We start from the raw sequence: 17,036 nt of genomic DNA, 5'->3' as shown, positions 1-17,036 counted from the left end.
GTGGAGAAGGTTAACCCGATAAGGCAATTTAAACATGGAGGGATAGACATTTTGCTCCTGAATCTAAGATGATGCCAAGAAGCCAACGTCCCCGCGTTTTCAGACACTTATTGGAAGCCTCATTTGGTGGCACAAGAAATCCGCGGGTCTACGATATGACATAGAACACTTTGCTGAAGGGCCCCTACGTCATCAACACCTCTGCACCCCTCAATGCCCCTGTCCGTTAGTAAGGGTCTCACTCACCTCATCCAGGCTCTTGGTGACATCGGGCTTGTCCGAGTCTCCGCAGGTTGACATCAGCTCCATTCCAACAGAACCCAAAGTGTCCAAATCGCTCTGCAAACTGTCAGTGTCCTCTCGTACAGCCTGGACAAGGGAGCAGAAGATCAGCGATCAGTCATACAGGGTGCAAGATGTTTGAATCCAATTTAATCCACGTCCCAACCCCAATATCCTCTGCCCAGCTTGGATCGGGGTCCCTGCGTATGGCTGGTGTGGGGGGGGCTGCTGATCCCCTGTCCATTGATGGACACCAATAATTCCTTCTAGAAACAACAGGAATGATTTGCTACAAACTATCCCTTCTTACAGTTGGCTTTACTGGACCTCAGCCGCTCCTCGGCCCTCAGCCACAGCATGGACCTCACCTTTCTATATGAAAGTGTCGCTCCCCCGCCAGGTTTCTCGCCTGTCGGCCTCTTACTTTTTTGGTGGCCCCTCTCTATCCTCGGACGCTTTATTTCGGATGACCATCGCCATGACGGTCTGTTCCCTCACAATGTCTCTTGACCTGACCCAGTCTCACGATCCACCCACGGCCATCGGCCTGCTGAGCGGTTTTCCTGAAGCTCAGGACTGGAAGGCGAGCGGAACCCTCACAGGATACTTTGTAACGGACTCTTACAGATCACACACCGTTCTTCAGCCCCCCATTCCCTGCCCCCGGTCCTGTTTGCCAGGTCTCTGTCTACCTGCATGGCGTCCAGACGGGTCCTGATGGAGTCTGGGTCAGATCCCGGCTCCTCTGTGTCCAGAATCATCTGCTGGATGTCACCGAGTGCCGCGGCCACGTCAGAGAGACTGTTCCAGAAGCGCTCAGCCAGGGAGAGGAGGCCGGAGAGCCAGTGATCCCGATCCTCAGCCTGTCCGGAGAGAGACCGCCACTGCGCCTGCAGCTCCTCGGTGCGCTGCGCGATCACTGCGGGAAGCAAAGGGCAGAGCTGACGACACACAACACCGACAGCCGACACACACAACACAAAGAGAACACAGCACCGACAGCCGACACACACAACACAAAGAGAACACACAGCACCGACAGCCGACACACACAACACAAAGAGAACACACAGCACCGACAACCGACACACACAACACAAACACCACACAGCACCGACAGCCGACACACACAACACAAACACCACACAGCACCGACAGCTGACACACACAACACAAACACCACACAGCACCGACAGCCGACACACACAACACAAAGAGAACACACAGCACCGACAGCCGACACACACAACACAAAGAGAACACACAGCACCGACAACCGACACACACAACACAAACACCACACAGCACCGACAGCCGACACACACAACACAAACACCACACAGCACCGACAGCCGACACACACAACACAAACACCACACAGCACCGACAGCCGACACACACAACACAAACACCACACAGCACCGACAGCCGACACACACAACACAAACACCACACAGCACCGACAGCCGACACACACAACACAAACACCACACAGCACCGACAGCCGACACACACAACACAAACACCACACAGCACCAACAGCCGACACACACAACACAAACACCACACAGCACCGACAGCTGACACACACAACACAAACACCACACAGCACCGACAGCCGACACACACAACACAAACACCACACAGCACCGACAGCCGACACACACAACACAAAGACAACACACAGCACCGACAGCCGACACACACAACACAAACACCACACAGCACCGACAGCTGACACACACAACACAACACACAGCACCGACAGCCAACACACACAACACAAAGAGAACACACAGCACCGACAGCCGACACACACAACACAAACACCACACAGCACCGACAAGAACACACAGCACCGACAGCCGACACACACAACACAAACACCACACAGCACCGACAAGAACACACAGCACCGACAGCCGACACACACAACACAAACACCACACAGCACCGACAGCCAACACACACAACACAAAGAGAACACACAGCACCGATAGCCGACACACACAACACAAACACAACACACAGCACCGACAGCCGACACACACAACACAAACACAACACACAGCACCAACAGCTGACACACACAACACAAACACAACACACAGCACCGACAGCCGACAAACACAACACACAGCACCGACAGCCGACACACACAACACAAAGAGAACACACAGCACCGACAGCCGACACACACAACACAAAGAGAACACACAGCACCGACAGCCGACACATACAACACAAAGAGTGCTTACTGCAGCAACAGCACGCCAAGAATACAGCACAACACACACATCATAACACCACAGACAACACACAACACCGACACACAACACAAACCCTACACACAGCGCTTACTGCAGCATCAGCACACAAAAAATACAGCACAACACACATCATAACACCAGAGACAACACACAACACAAAACAGAAGCAACGAGCAGAACACACAGCATGCAACACAAACGACTCACACAGAACCAACACACACAGTACAGAACACACACAGTAACACACACAGTAACGCACACAGTACAGAACACACACAGTACAGAACACACAGACAGTACAGAACACACACACAGTACAGAACACACACAGTAACGCACACAGTACAGAACACACACAGTACAGAACACACACAGTAACACACACAGTAACACACACAGTAACACACACACAGTACAGAACGCACACAGTACAGAACACACACACAGTACAGAACACACACAGTAACGCACACAGTACAGAACACACACAGTACAGAACACACACAGTAACGCACACAGTAACGCACACTGTACAGAACGCACACAGTACAGAACACACACACAGTACAGAACACACACAGTAACGCACACAGTACAGAACACACACAGTACAGAACACACACAGTAACACACACAGTAACACACACAGTAACACACACACAGTACAGAACGCACACAGTACAGAACACACACAGTAACGCACACAGTACAGAACACACACAGTACAGAACACACACAGTAACGCACACAGTAACGCACACTGTACAGAACGCACACTGTACAGAACGCACACAGTACAGAACACACACAGTAACGCACACAGTAACACACACACAGTACAGAACGCACACAGTACAGAACACACACAGTAACACACACACAGTACAGAACGCACACAGTACAGAACGCACACAGTAACACACACACAGTAACACACACACAGTAACACACACAGAGTACAGAACGCACACAGTACAGAACACACACACAGTAACACACACACAGTAACACACACACAGTACAGAACGCACACAGTACAGAACACACACAGTAACACACACACAGTACAGAACGCACACAGTACAGAACACACACAGTAACGCACACAGTAACACACACACAGTAACACACACACAGTACAGAACGCACACAGTACAGAACGCACACAGTAACACACACACAGTAACACACACACAGTACAGAACGCACACAGTACAGAACGCACACAGTAACACACACACAGTAACACACACAGTACAGACGCACACACAGTAACACACACAGTAACACACACACAGTACAGAACGCATACAGTACAGAACACACACAGTAACACACACAGTACAGAACGCATACAGTACAGAACACACACAGTAACACACACAGTACAGAACGCACACAGTAACGCACACACAGTAACACACACACAGTAACACACACACAGTACAGAACGCACACAGTAACACACACACAGTACAGAACGCACACAGTAACACACACACAGTACAGAACGCACACAGTACAGAACACACACAGTACAGAACACACACAGTAACGCACACAGAAAAGGCGTACCTTGTGGCTGGAGGGAGCCGGGGGCCACGCTGCTCACCAGCTCCTTGCCCTGCCTGCTGAGGCTCTCCAGGGCCAGGCCCAGCTTGTCCAGCTCGGACCGCACCAACGCGTTCTCCCGGAGCTGCTCGCGGATACGGCTGGGCTCCCCGCGCACGGAGGGGCCGCCCTGCAGCCGCTCTCCGGCCCTCTGCAGGCAATCGCCCATCAGCTCGATCCTCTCGCTGAGCTGCAGGAGAGAAGCGACCGGATAACAGCCAAGGAGCCAAGAGCCGGTGGCCCCAGAAAACATATACACCGGGGCCACACAAAGAGGTCACTATAGCGACCCATGCTGAGCAAACCATTCCATTGGTTGCTATGGTGACAAGACCACATTTCAAAGTTTGCACCAGATTATGTAGCCCTGTTACAGATCCACCAGGCTCTAAATTCAAAATACAAAAATAATAATAAAACCAGAAAACATCTAAAATGCCTAAAAATCCTCCCGGTCAGTGTTCCCTCTGAGCTGTGCGCTTGTGCGCGCGCACATAGCTTTTTTAGAGAGCGCACTCGTCCAAGAATTGTGCTTTTGTGAAACTTTTTGCACAAGAGAAATTTTCTGCGCACGCCAACTAAGAAAAATTAGATGGAACATTGGCTCCCGGGACCCTGATTTACAGCATCCGGGGCGAGGGGATTCAGGGGGTCTCCTCATTCAAGGAGAGGACTTTGTTTATATATACAGGCTAAAAAATAACCTCCAGGCCACCTCTTATAAACACTCCATCTTAACGGAGCAAGGGGAGGAATAAACGGTCTGATCCTTGGACATCGGCTCTTCTTTCATCCAGAAACATGACGGCCATCCTAGGTCATTTGTGGGCAATCGTCCCGCAGCCACAGGTCCTGAGCCACAGGTCCCGTAGCCACAGCTCCCGCAGCCACAGGACCCGCAGCCACAGCTCCCGCAGCCACAGGACCCGCAGCCACAGGGCCCGCAGCCACAGTGCCCGCAGCCACAGGACCCGCAGCCACAGGACCCGCAGCCACAGTTCCCGCAGCCACAGGACCCGCAGCCACAGGGCCCGCAGCCACAGCTCCCACTGCCACAGGACCCGCAGCCACAGGGCCCGCAGCCACAGCTCCCACAGCCACAGCTCCCGCAGCCACAGGGCCCGCAGCCACAGCTCCCGCAGCCACAGGACCCGCAGCCACAGCTCCCGCAGCCACAGGGCCCGCAGCCACAGCTCCCGCAGCCACAGGACCCGCAGCCACAGCTCCCGCAGCCACAGCTCCCGCAGCCACAGGACCCGCAGCCACAGCTCCCGCAGCCACAGGACCCGCAGCCACAGCTCCCGCAGCCACAGCTCCCGCAGCCACAGGACCCGCAGCCACAGGTCCTGAGCCACAAGGCCCACAGCCACAGCTCCCGCAGCCACAGGACCCGCAGCCACAGCTCCCGCAGCCACAGGGCCCGCAGCCACAGCTCCCGCAGCCACAGGACCCGCAGCCACAGCTCCCGCAGCCACAGGTCCTCAGCCACAGGACCCGCAGCCACAGCTCCCGCAGCCACAGCTCCCGCAGCCACAGGTCCTCAGCCACAGGACCCACAGCCACAGGACCCAGAGCCAAAGGTCCTGCAGTCACAAGTCCCACAACCACAGGTACCGCAGGTCCTGAATCAGAGGTCCTGGGCCACAGGTCCCGCAGGTCCAGAGCCACATTTTATATGAAATGCTGGTGAATCACGTTAACCTCCAGGCGGTGAAAATAGTATGAAAATGTGGCCTTTTGGTGGCATCGCCATGGAAATCCTATTCCTTGGTTTTGGAAGAATCTTCGCCCCGGCTTGCATGATGGGGTCACAAACGCCGTTACCGGGGAGTCAGGCTGGAGACGTCTGGCATTGAAACCAGGGCTTTCACTGGCTCTAGCTCAGGACCCACCAGAAGTAAAGCAGGAACATGCAGGAAAGGATTACGCAAGGGACGTGGTCAGACAAGCCATGGGTCAGGGGCAGGCAGGGAACAAGCATTTTCTAAAGGCAAACCAAGAAATCAGATAATATAACTGGCCAAGAGAAGGACAGGGCAACAAGCATCTGGGGGGTATATAGAATGTGATAACAGGTCAGAGAATGGGAACCAATGACAGGTCTCGGGATCTGCTCCACGTACAAAGGGAGATAATAAAGGTGCAAACGTCTCGCTGACATCAGAGCTCAGAGGGCTTTTTCCATTCTTTGCCACTTACCTCACTCACACTCTATCTCACTCTCTCAAACTCTCATTCACTCTCTCCATGTCTCTCTACATTCCCCTCCCACCGCTTCGGTGTCCCCGTCTCCTTTCCTGCATCTCCATTTCTTCTCTTGCCTTTTCTTGTTCCTCTGTCTCCTTTCCTCTGTCTTCTTTCTTCGTCCATTTCTCCCCATTATCCAGTAGGTTAACCAGGACTCCTGAAGTACTTCTGTAAAAGGGTGGAGCCTCGGGAAAGCCTTCCTCCAATCGAAAGGCCAGAATAATGAGGAGTGATTCTGAAGCTCTCTTTTTCTCCACAGATCTGATGGCGTTATTCTGGCCTCTCGGTGTAGCACATGAACTGTGTCTCCCCTGTTGGAGGAGAGGGTGTTCCCGGAGTCTCCACCATATTGCAGAAGTACCCCAGGAGGCCAGGTTAACGGAGCGTAGAGTGGGAAGACGCAGATGAAGAAAGAAGACAGAAGAACAAGAAGAGGCAAGAAAAGAAGCGGAGCTGTGGAAAAAGGATACGGGGACATGGAAGCGGTCGGCAGAGAAGGTAGGAAGACATTGACGGAGAGAGCGTGTGAATGAGAATGTGAGAGAGCGAGAGAGGGTGGGAGGGTAAAAGAGAATGTGAGAGAGTGTGAATAAGAGTGAGAGTGAAAAAAACCCCAATAAACTGGAAATGAAAATTCTGAGCTCTCTGCTTCATTTTCGTTTGGTTCATTGGGGGTCCCTCTTCATTTTCGGACATTTGTATTAATTAATGAAATTGGCAAATTTGTACGAATCTGAATGCACAAATCTACACGAAACCCTCTGTAGGACGATCCACGGGTCCTGCTGAAGGAGAAACTTTCCACGCTAACCAGCGTCCACTGGGGGCCACTCATCAGGGGGTACACAGAGGTGCCAAGTCTCCTGGAAATTCCCTCTCTCTTAATGTCTCCCTACATTCTCCACCAACTGCTTCCATGTCCCTGTCTCCTACCCCTCAGCTCCATTTTTTCTCTTGTCTCTTCAGTCTTCTGACTCTCCTCATGTCTTCTTTCTTCATCCGCTTCTCCATGAACCAGGCCTCCTGGAGCGCTTTTGCAAAAAGGCAGATCTTCCAGGGACACCCTCGCCCGGTTGGCGGGACAGGGGAGAGACGGTCCCTGGTGCTCCGAGAGGCCAGAATAATGCAGACAGATTTGCAGAGAAAGAGCGGTGCAGAAACGCTGGTCTTACCCCTCTAATCGGGGGAGAGGTTGTATGTGGAGGCGCGACCGTTTTGTGTAAGTGCTCCTGGAGGCCTGGTTCATGGAGAAGCAGATGAAGAAAGAAGACACGGGGAGGAGTGTACAAAGAAAGAAGACACGGGGAGGAGTGTACGAAGACGGAAGACAGAGGACAGAAGAAAGAGGACTGAAGAAAAAGAGGCAAGAGAAGAAGCAGTCGGCGGAGAAGGTAGGGAGAGAATGAGAAAGAGTGGGTGGCAAAGAGTTAATGAGAGTGTTAGAGCTAGATTTCGCTCCGGGTGCCAAATACTCTAGGTACGCCCCTGCCCTGGTGAATGACACACGTTTGGGGCAAATCCAGCAATGTCTTGGATGGCATCACATGCCCAGCACATGGCGCTGAGTCCGTCCTGCGCATGGTGGGGTCGTCACAAAGTGTTGGTATGAGCTCCCCGATACTCTAAAGCTGTAAAGCAGTCTAACAGCTGGGCGTCTGCCCGGGATGAACCCGCAGGGGGTAGTTAGTGAGAGAATCGGCGTCAGCAGCTCTCCAAGCGCGAGATTTCCGTTCTCGGATTTCCGAGCTCCAGGAAGATCCCATTCGGGTTGATCCGGCCCTTAAATCACGAGATTACCTGGAAGTCCTCTAGATCCACAGGAAGCGAGATGCGGATCCAGGAATGGTGGAATTGCCTGAATCTCCCCACAGACTGTCACGAGGATTTGTTTACTGGAGAAAGGGGTCTCTGCTGCTGGGGACCCCAACATTTCCAATAATTACTGGGGTACAAGAGTTTGGAGCCGGTCCCAGCTCTAAATACCTGCTTTAGGTTCAAGGAACTGACCTCCCTACTGCGAGCTCACCCTGTGCATAGATGCTCTCCGTAACATTTGATTTGCGAGATCATGAGACACTGAAGAAGAGACCTCCGTGGTCCCAAAATCTCACGCGTCTTTAAATGTTTTAATACACTGGCCAAATGTAAGGCCTGACTAAAGACTTCTCCGATGGCGCATGGATTTCTCACCTGGCTGTAGCGGGGTACGGTGTCTTCCAAGATGGCAGCTGCCTGGCGGACGGCTTCGCGGATGGCGCAGTACTGCTTCTCGGCTGACTCAAACCGCCTCTGGAAGGCAGCTCCCTCCCCGGGGCTCAGCTCCGACAGCTTGCACGAGATCCGGTGCAGTTTGGTGATTAAGGGCTTGTGCTCAGCCACTACTTCACGCAGAGTCTACGGAGGAACCAAAGGTGATGCCGGTTATGACCATAACCTGACGGGACGGGGAGAGCGACGGGGGCCTAAAGAGTGCAGAAAGTGAGCCCCAAATACCCCGGAGCGGTGAGCAGTGCAAAGAACGAGCCCCCGAAAATGCAAGTTCCCACAAAGCTGCATGAAAGTTAGAACTCTAGTGAATGTTGAACCCGCCACCCAGCAGAAGAGGCCGGATGAAAGTAAATGAGTGCATTTGTCATGGAAGCCGCTTCTGCCCGTGTACCTGAAGCTGCTCTTGCTGTTCCCTGAAGTCTCCAGATCGCAGATTATTTGGGGAAAGTCGCCCCACCACTACCTCCGTCTCCTGCATCCAGGGAAGGACCTCATCTTCTGCCTCAGTGAACTGGGCGAGGAGGGAGAGGACGTGCTCCAGGCAGGCCGGGGAGGCAGCGCCTTGTGCCACTACCTTGGGCAACATCTCCTTCAGGGAGGTCAGGGGTGGCTGGAGAAACAGAACGGGTGTGAGAGGGGGCGCCACCGGGGCACATACTGGGGGGGTGAGAGCGGAATGAGGCGTCCTGGGGCACAGAGGGCCGGCGTGTGCCACTCCGAGGGTGCTCAACACCTGGGGTCCCCTCACCTGCAGCTGCTCCTGGGTGGATGGGGGGCAAAGCAGCAGAAGCTCATCTGAGATCCCGAGCAGCCTGTCTGCGGTACCCGCGTGCTGCAACATGTCCACCGACAGCACCTGAAACAGCACAACACGCGTGTCACACGCAAACCCTAAAGAGAGCCCAAAACCAGCCAGAGGAATGCCGCTGCGACGGTTACCTTGAGCTCTGAAAGCTGTGACTGTACGGCCTGAGCGTCCAGCTGCACCCGGCCGAGTTCCCGGAGACGTTCTTCCATCTTGGAAACATGCGCAAGTTCCGACAGGACAACCTGCTCCAGCTGAGACCCAACAACAAGAGATGAAGGAAAGCCAATGAGATCCTTTGTGACAGAGGCCTATGCTTCCGGAAGTTTTAGTTTACTGAGAGGGTAGACGGTTAGTGAAGAGGCCTCCCAGCAGAAGTGTTAGAGGCTAATGGGATAGGCATATGGCTCCTGAATCTAAGACGAGACCAACGACTGATTAAGGTTTGAGGGGCAGATGAGGTGAGACTGCTTATCGGCCCGAGTCTGTGTTTTGGAAATTAGCGTTAAAGAAAGGACTGTTGAGACACTCATGGAATTACCTTCTCCAGGTCGCTGGTGCTGAGTGGATGTCGCTCGGTGTCTCCCTCGTTCTTGCTGCCCACCACCAGCTTCTCCATGCGCGACAGCCAAAGGGACACGTCCTCCTGAGATGGGTCCAGGTGAGAGGCGGCGTCCAGTGTTTGCTGCAGCCGTTGTCGGATGTCCCCCGCGCTCCGGGCTATTATTATATATCTGACCCGCAGGGAGTCCATTTTCTCCTGGACCAGCTGGGCTTCCTCCCCTGGGTGACGGCACAAAAAAAAAAGGATCACACTCTCTGCTATACTCATAGAGTGAGACCTAGAACCACGTTCCGAGACCTCAGGGACGTTCCGTCGTATGTCTGAAGAGAGGATCTCTATCACTTATTGTATAAGCGCTGGTTGCCTTTTTTAATAGTTAATAGCCCTGGGTACCCAGGCAATCTAGTGACCAAGGTGCCCAGAGGGGGCGAGTTGCAGTGAAGACAGGGCTCTGCGCAAGATGGAAGGGAGAGTGCTGCGCATGCTGTACCGATGAAGGGAGAGTATGTGTAAGTGTATGATGCTGGAGTGAGTGTGTGTTAGTGTATGGTTAGTGAGTAGTGTAGGTGTGTGTAAATGTATGATGCTGGAGTGAGTGTGTGTTAGTGTATGGTTAGTGTGAGAGAGTGTGTAGTGTAGGTGTGTGTAAGTGTTTGATGCTGGAGTGAGTGTGTGTTAGTGTATGGTTAGTGTGTAGTGTAGGTGTGTGTAAGTGTATGATGCTGGAGTGAGTGTGTGTTAGTGTATGGTTAGTGTTAGAGAGTGTGTAGTGTAGGTGTGTGTAAGTGTTTGATGCTGGAGTGAGTGTGTGTTAGTGTATGGTTAGTGTATGGTTAGTGAGTAGTGTAGGTGTGTGTAAGTGTATGATCCTGGAGTGAGTGTGTGTTAGTGTATGGTTAGTGTGAGAGAGTGTGTAGTGTAGGTGTGTGTAAGTGTATGATGCTGGAGTGAGTGTGTGTTAGTGTATGGTTAGTGTGAGAGAGTGTGTAGTGTAGGTGTGTGTAAGTGTTTGATGCTGGAGTGAGTGTGTGTTAGTGTATGGTTAGTGTTAGAGAGTGTGTAGTGTAGGTGTGTGTAAGTGTATGATGCTGGAGTGAGTGTGTGTTAGTGTATGGTTAGTGAGTAGTGTAGGTGTGTGTAAGTGTATGATGCTGGAGTGAGTGTGTGTTAGTGTATGGTTAGTGTGAGAGAGTGTGTAGTGTAGGTGTGTGTAAGTGTTTGATGCTGGAGTGAGTGTGTGTTAGTGTATGGTTAGTGTTAGTGAGTGTGTAGTGTAGGTGTGTGTAAGTGTATGATGCTGGAGTGAGTGTGTGTTAGTGTATGGTTAGTGTGAGAGAGTGTGTAGTGTAGGTGTGCGTAAGTGTATGATGCTGGAGTGAGTGTGTGTTAGTGTATGGTTAGTGTTAGAGAGTGTGTAGTGTAGGTGTGTGTAAGTGTATGATGCTGGAGTGAGTGTGTGTTAGTGTATGGTTAGTGAGTAGTGTAGGTGTGTGTAAGTGTATGATGCTGGAGTGAGTGTGTGTTAGTGTATGGTTAGTGAGTAGTGTAGGTGTGTGTAAGTGTATGATGCTGGAGTGAGTGTGTGTTAGTGTATGGTTAGTGTTAGATAGTTAGTGTATGTCGTTGGTCAGTGTAGCCTTGTATTGTGGTCACGGCTCACTTGCCTGCTACCAGTTCCAGTAACATCTGCCCCTTCTCCAGAACCCCGTCCAGATCTCCTGGCTTGGAATGGACGTCCTCACTTAGGAGCTGGAATTAAAGAGACGGAGATGGGTCGGTCAAAGAAAGCGATAAACCGAATGGAATAACCCGATGATTCTCCATTGGCTGCTCTGAGTCCCCGCCCATCGCTGTATGAGTCAGGACATCGCGGGACCTAAGGGTCGGTTCCCTTGAACCAACCGCCGAAGCCTGTGCTCACCACGCATCAGGGGCCACGGCGGACAAAGACGTGAAAGAGATACCTGGATTTCTTGGTAGGCCTCCTTGATTTGGCTCTTGGACCCATTGGCCCGCCACAGCTCTGCCAGCTTCCTCTCCGTGGCATTCACCCAATCCTGGAAGCTATCTAATGATCCCTGGAAATCCTGCGCCACCGGAGTGATCCTCTCCAGCTGCCGGTGCCTGCAGGCAGAATAAAGTACGGGTAGAAGCAGACATTTCAGTTCTTCTGCACCTGCTGCTTCCTCCAGTTTTGCCCGACGCCCCCGCTTGATTTTAGTCATTAAGCTCACCTGGCTTCTGCTTTTCGGAGGAGCGAGTCCCAGCGGTCTTGAAGCTCTGAAAGAGGACTCGGCAGCCCCTCTCGCTCCCCAGCTTCTATAGGGAGGAGCTGATTTCGGGTCTTCTTGTCCACCAAGACCCTCTCGATTCGTGGTCTCCTCTCGTCTAGCAATCGCTGGAGAAGCTGCGGTGAAATAGTCTGTTTAGTGTTTGTTACATTAATGACACCCTGACAATCCTTATGCTTGAGCGGGACCTCGGACTTCAGCCGTGGAAAATGATAGTTCTTCCCCAGGAATCTGTTGCCCTTAGACATGTTGGGTTATCTGCACTTCGATTCAGACAAAAGGCAAAAAAACACCAAAATGAAAGATTTCTCACCTTCTGCTCCTGGAGTTGGGCCTTCACCACCTTCACCTCGCAGGAGGGCGATTTCTGGGCCTCGGTCAACTCCTCCATGTCTGACACCCAACCCAGGACCGTCTCCAGGGACTCTGGCGGCTCGTTACCCGGCCAGTCCGGCAATATCAGCGCACGCTGGGGGACCTGCTGGGACAGCGAGGGGGGCGTACGAATGCGGGGCACCAGGGCAATGTATCAAATAATATCCCCGTATTTAACCCTCCGAGCCCCACAGACAGGAGACACGGGCCTGTGGTTTCAACTTTAAGAATCTATACAGAGGTCTGTGCCATTTCCCTGGTCAAGTCTTAATGCATCCGTTTTAAAAGGAATGAACCTGGACTTCTGACAAATAAAACCGATACATTTGTAGCAAGCAGTTCAATTGATTTCATAACCTTTGTGTGGTTATTTCAATTGAGTAGTGATACTTGCCTGGCACAAAGCCCCCAAAATGTGTCAACGCTCTATTAGTGAACCATATCAAGGGGAAAAAAATGATGCTGATGGATATACAGTAAAAGATGGCTTAAAATTAACCCCTTGCTGTTACCTACTGAGTGGATTTAGTATGGCATTGAAATGGTTACACGGCCCACGGTATACTGGCTCCAGTGTGAATGACGGTTCTTTGTCTAAATATTTCTAGACATGGCTCATGAATTTCCCATTAAAGTGTGAAATGACTCCATTTTAGTGCTCTGCGGACCCTTTTGGATTGTTTGGGTGAAGTTTCTATAGTTATTAATTCTTGATTGATAACAGGACATTTCATTTGTTTTATTGTTTTATTAGTGGGTCACTTCACTAGACTTATCCCCCACCCCGGGCTGAATGGGGCCAATTCCCTACCTGGCCGGGGGTACCGATGAGAGCAGACAGGACTTAGTACCTGGGGAAAGCCGAGAGAGCCGGGCTGGCCACATATCGTTCCCTGACCAATATCATAGCGATAGACGGGGGGGAGAGAGGGGGCGCCGGGGCAGATGGATGTTAATACTAAGTGTTCCTTTTGCACGTACTATGTCCACACGCTTTCAAATATCTTTTCTGTTTTATGTTGCATAAAATCTCTCTTCTTCACTGATTCTATGCACAGACTTGTATTTGGTAATGTGGGGGTTAAATGCAGGCTTTTGCACGGTGTCCTCCAGTTTATTGCAGGTTACCTTCCCCGATGCGCAACAGAATAACTAATACATCATCTCATTCATTTCTACAGCACAGAAGTCACATAGAAGGTGATATATATATAGATGACATATAGAAGGTGCTATATATAGAAGATGTGACATAAAGAAGACACATTGGTGTGACAAATATTTGCCCCATATAGAAGGTGCTATATATATATATAGAGAGAGAGAGAGAGATGACATATAGAAGGTGCTATATATATATATATAGAGAGAGAGAGAGAGAGATGACATATAGAAGGTGCTATATATATATAGAGAGAGAGAGAGAGAGATGACATATAGAAGGTGCTATATATATATAGAGAGAGAGAGAGAGAGAGAGAGATGACATATAGAAGGTGCTATATATAAAAACATATAAAAGGTGCGACATATTAGTGCACCATATAGAAGGTGCTATATATATATATATATATATATATATAGATGACATATAGAAGGTACGACATATAGAAGTCATATAGAAGGTGCTATATGCAGAATACATATAGAAGGTGCTACATACTGTCTTCCCGAGTTTGTCCCACTGGCCCCGTCTGTACTGGGATTCAGTCTGAGCTTCTCTGCTGGTTTGAACCTGAGAGAAAGAATCCAAATGTTGGTGAAGAACCTAACACAGAACTAGGATCGGCCATTCTGAAAGACACCGGACTATTCACCGCGTTCAGGACACGTATTGGTCACGCTATACCCCAAAGAGTCATGCGGCCAATGACAGGGGTCGCTGCGTAAAGGCAAATAATTCTATATCATTTCATCTCTTTCTTTAAACGCCATAGAAGGTATTTACGGCAGTCCGAGGGGTTATAAGAGTTACGCTATTCATGCTGATGTCACATATAAATGTTCTTATTCCGGCTCCTTCTATGAAAATAAAATTATTAAAAATAGTAATATCACATTTAAAAAATCTGCTCATTTTAAACTAAGAGCCGCTGATCTAGACCGTAGCAATGAGTGAACCTGCGTCATATGGAGAGTGTGAAGCTGCAGAGAAGAGGAGCTCCCAAAAGAGAGGAGGGGGCCTGTGCATTGATGACGGGAGAGAGAATGTGTGTGTGAATGTGTGTGTGAATGTTTGTGTGAATATATGTGTGAATGTGTGTGTGAATGTGTGTGTGAATGTGTGTGTAAATGTATGTGTGAATGTGTGTGTGAATGTGTGTGTGAATGTATGTGTAAGTGCATGGTGTTTGAGCGAGTGCATGTGTGTTACTGTATGGTGTTAAAGAGTCTTCACGTGTGTCAGTGTATTGTGTTAGCATGTGCGTAGGAATATGTGGTGTTAGCATGTGTGTGTACATCATAGCGTACGGTTTTAGAATGTTTGTGTATGGTGTGTATGTTAGTGTATGATGTTAGCATGTGTGTTGGCGTAACTGTATTCAGAGTGCCAGGGGTGAGCGTAGGGTTGGTGGTGCGAGGAGAGAGGTAGTGTGTGTATGTATGTGTTACAATATGGTGTTAGAGTGCGTGTGCATGTTAGTATGTGCATGTGTTTTAATTACAGAGGGCAACAAAAGCAATACTGCACCCGGGGACTGCACCCAACATCAGACTCACCCCTATATAGGGTAAAACAGAGACAGATGCGCCAGCTGGAGCTTTATATATATATATCTACATAGAAATATTACACGCTTAGGAGTAGAATAGTTTGATGAGGTTAAGTGATGAGGTCAAAGTGTGACCCAAAACTGCACTCATCCTCAGATCTGCACGGTTAGGCCGATCAGGCACAGGTGGCAGTTCTGGTATTTTTGATTTAGGAAAAAACACCGAAACAAACGCCCCCTCCGAGCGCCGCCAATCAGTAAAAGTTGTGTTAATATTTTCTGCATTTTAACATTTTTCTTTAATTCATTGGTTTGCAGCAACCAGCGATAAAACTCGCTATTCTGCGGGGATTAAGAGCGCGCGTTTAACCAGCTTCCTCTCCGCAGAGTCCTGCGCCAGTTATAAAAGATGAATTAAAGATACAGAAAGATCTTCCAATAAGAAAGAGAAGTCAGAGTGCGTTTTTTGCAGAATATGGTGTTCTGAGCACCCCGAGAGGTAATGGCAAGCGAGTGGCGGCACACACGGCTACACATGGCTACACACGGCTACTGACTGAGACACTCGAGTAACGATACCCCCAGAACCCCCCATCACCCGTAGTGTGAGATCGGCAGAGATGGGGAGATCACATGGAGACATAGGAACATAGGCCGGGGGCAGCCATACCACCGAGGGCCCGCGGGGACCTCTCCGTGTGCATTTCTTGCTTGTAACATGGAATCGGCAGGTACAGGTGGCCACCAGCCCGTCGGATGGGATATTCACCTCGGACAGCTCCCCGCCGCGCTCTGTGAGCACCTTCACCGTCCTGGTCACTATGGGTTCTCCACTTTTGTCTCCGGTTGGGTACTGGGTCACCTCCACAATCTCTGTGACAATGGTCTCTGTGACCTCCGTGACCTCCGTGACCTCCCTGCTTGCCAGCGGCTTCCAGGACCAGCTGCTGCCAGACGCCCTCTGCAGGGTTCCTCTCTGCGGGGTCCACGTGTTGCCCCTGTGATCTGGGGTGGATTTGGGGGTCCTGATTCTGAGCGTCCCATTGTGGCCGTCGGTATTGTTGTGTTTGGGGGGAGGGTTGCTGGTCCAGCTGCCGCTGGAGGTTGGGCTCGCGTTCAGCTCTTTCTCAGTTGCCGGCTCGTAGGGTTTCTTGTCTCCCGAGTCCGTCCCGGGATCGCCGTTGTTCGTCACGATGGTTTCCTTCTTCAGACATTCCTTCAGAAAGCGCTCAGACTTGCGGCTCCTGTCGCCCAGACAGCTGGGTCTGCTCACCGAGTTTCCCATCCTGAGGGATATCCGAGCCGGGGAGCAAACATCAGAAGCGGGGAGTCAGATCCCTGCCTGAAACAGAGGAAGCAAAGGGGTGTGAGGGTCACTGAGAGCATTTACTTACAGATCGCCACAGCATAAACCGACATATTTATAGCGCCAAGTTTACTGATTTAAACATCCGCGGAGTAGAAACATAGAATATTATGGCAGGTCGGCCCCATCCGGCCCCCGTCTAGTCGCTCGTTTCTCCTGCTGTAAAGACTCAAACCTTAATCAGTGGTTGGTCTCGTCTTAGATTCAGGAGCCGTATGTCTATCCCATGCATGTTTAAT

At 50.9% G+C, this 17,036-nt stretch overlaps 1 protein-coding gene across 1 annotated transcript in view; it reads right to left on the bottom strand.

Annotated features, from left to right (window-relative positions):
* Positions 1-16,716, bottom strand: part of LOC149273623 (microtubule-actin cross-linking factor 1, isoforms 6/7-like) — a 29,949-nt gene extending 13,233 nt beyond the window's left edge. Inside the window, exons 1-15 of the mRNA XM_089506105.1 lie at positions 16,030-16,716; positions 14,381-14,452; positions 12,656-12,820; positions 12,286-12,458; positions 12,016-12,175; positions 11,716-11,800; positions 10,028-10,269; positions 9,621-9,740; positions 9,430-9,537; positions 9,073-9,291; positions 8,604-8,807; positions 5,063-5,512; positions 4,131-4,356; positions 975-1,201; positions 247-369 (exon numbers count right to left, since the gene is read on the bottom strand). Coding sequence (XP_089362231.1) covers positions 247-369; positions 975-1,201; positions 4,131-4,356; positions 5,063-5,512; positions 8,604-8,807; positions 9,073-9,291; positions 9,430-9,537; positions 9,621-9,740; positions 10,028-10,269; positions 11,716-11,800; positions 12,016-12,175; positions 12,286-12,458; positions 12,656-12,820; positions 14,381-14,452; positions 16,030-16,716 — 3,261 coding nt within the window. The remainder of the gene's footprint in view (positions 1-246; positions 370-974; positions 1,202-4,130; positions 4,357-5,062; positions 5,513-8,603; positions 8,808-9,072; positions 9,292-9,429; positions 9,538-9,620; positions 9,741-10,027; positions 10,270-11,715; positions 11,801-12,015; positions 12,176-12,285; positions 12,459-12,655; positions 12,821-14,380; positions 14,453-16,029) is intronic.
* Between the last annotated feature and the right edge of the window lie 320 nt (positions 16,717-17,036).

Source organism: Sceloporus occidentalis, unplaced genomic scaffold (assembly GCF_023333645.1).
Source record: "Sceloporus occidentalis isolate IW3139 unplaced genomic scaffold, rSceOcc1.0.p SCAF_363, whole genome shotgun sequence".
NCBI lineage: Eukaryota > Metazoa > Chordata > Lepidosauria > Squamata > Phrynosomatidae > Sceloporus > Sceloporus occidentalis.
Note: the sequence above shows the minus strand (reverse complement) of the source record. Positions and strands in the feature narration are given on the sequence as shown.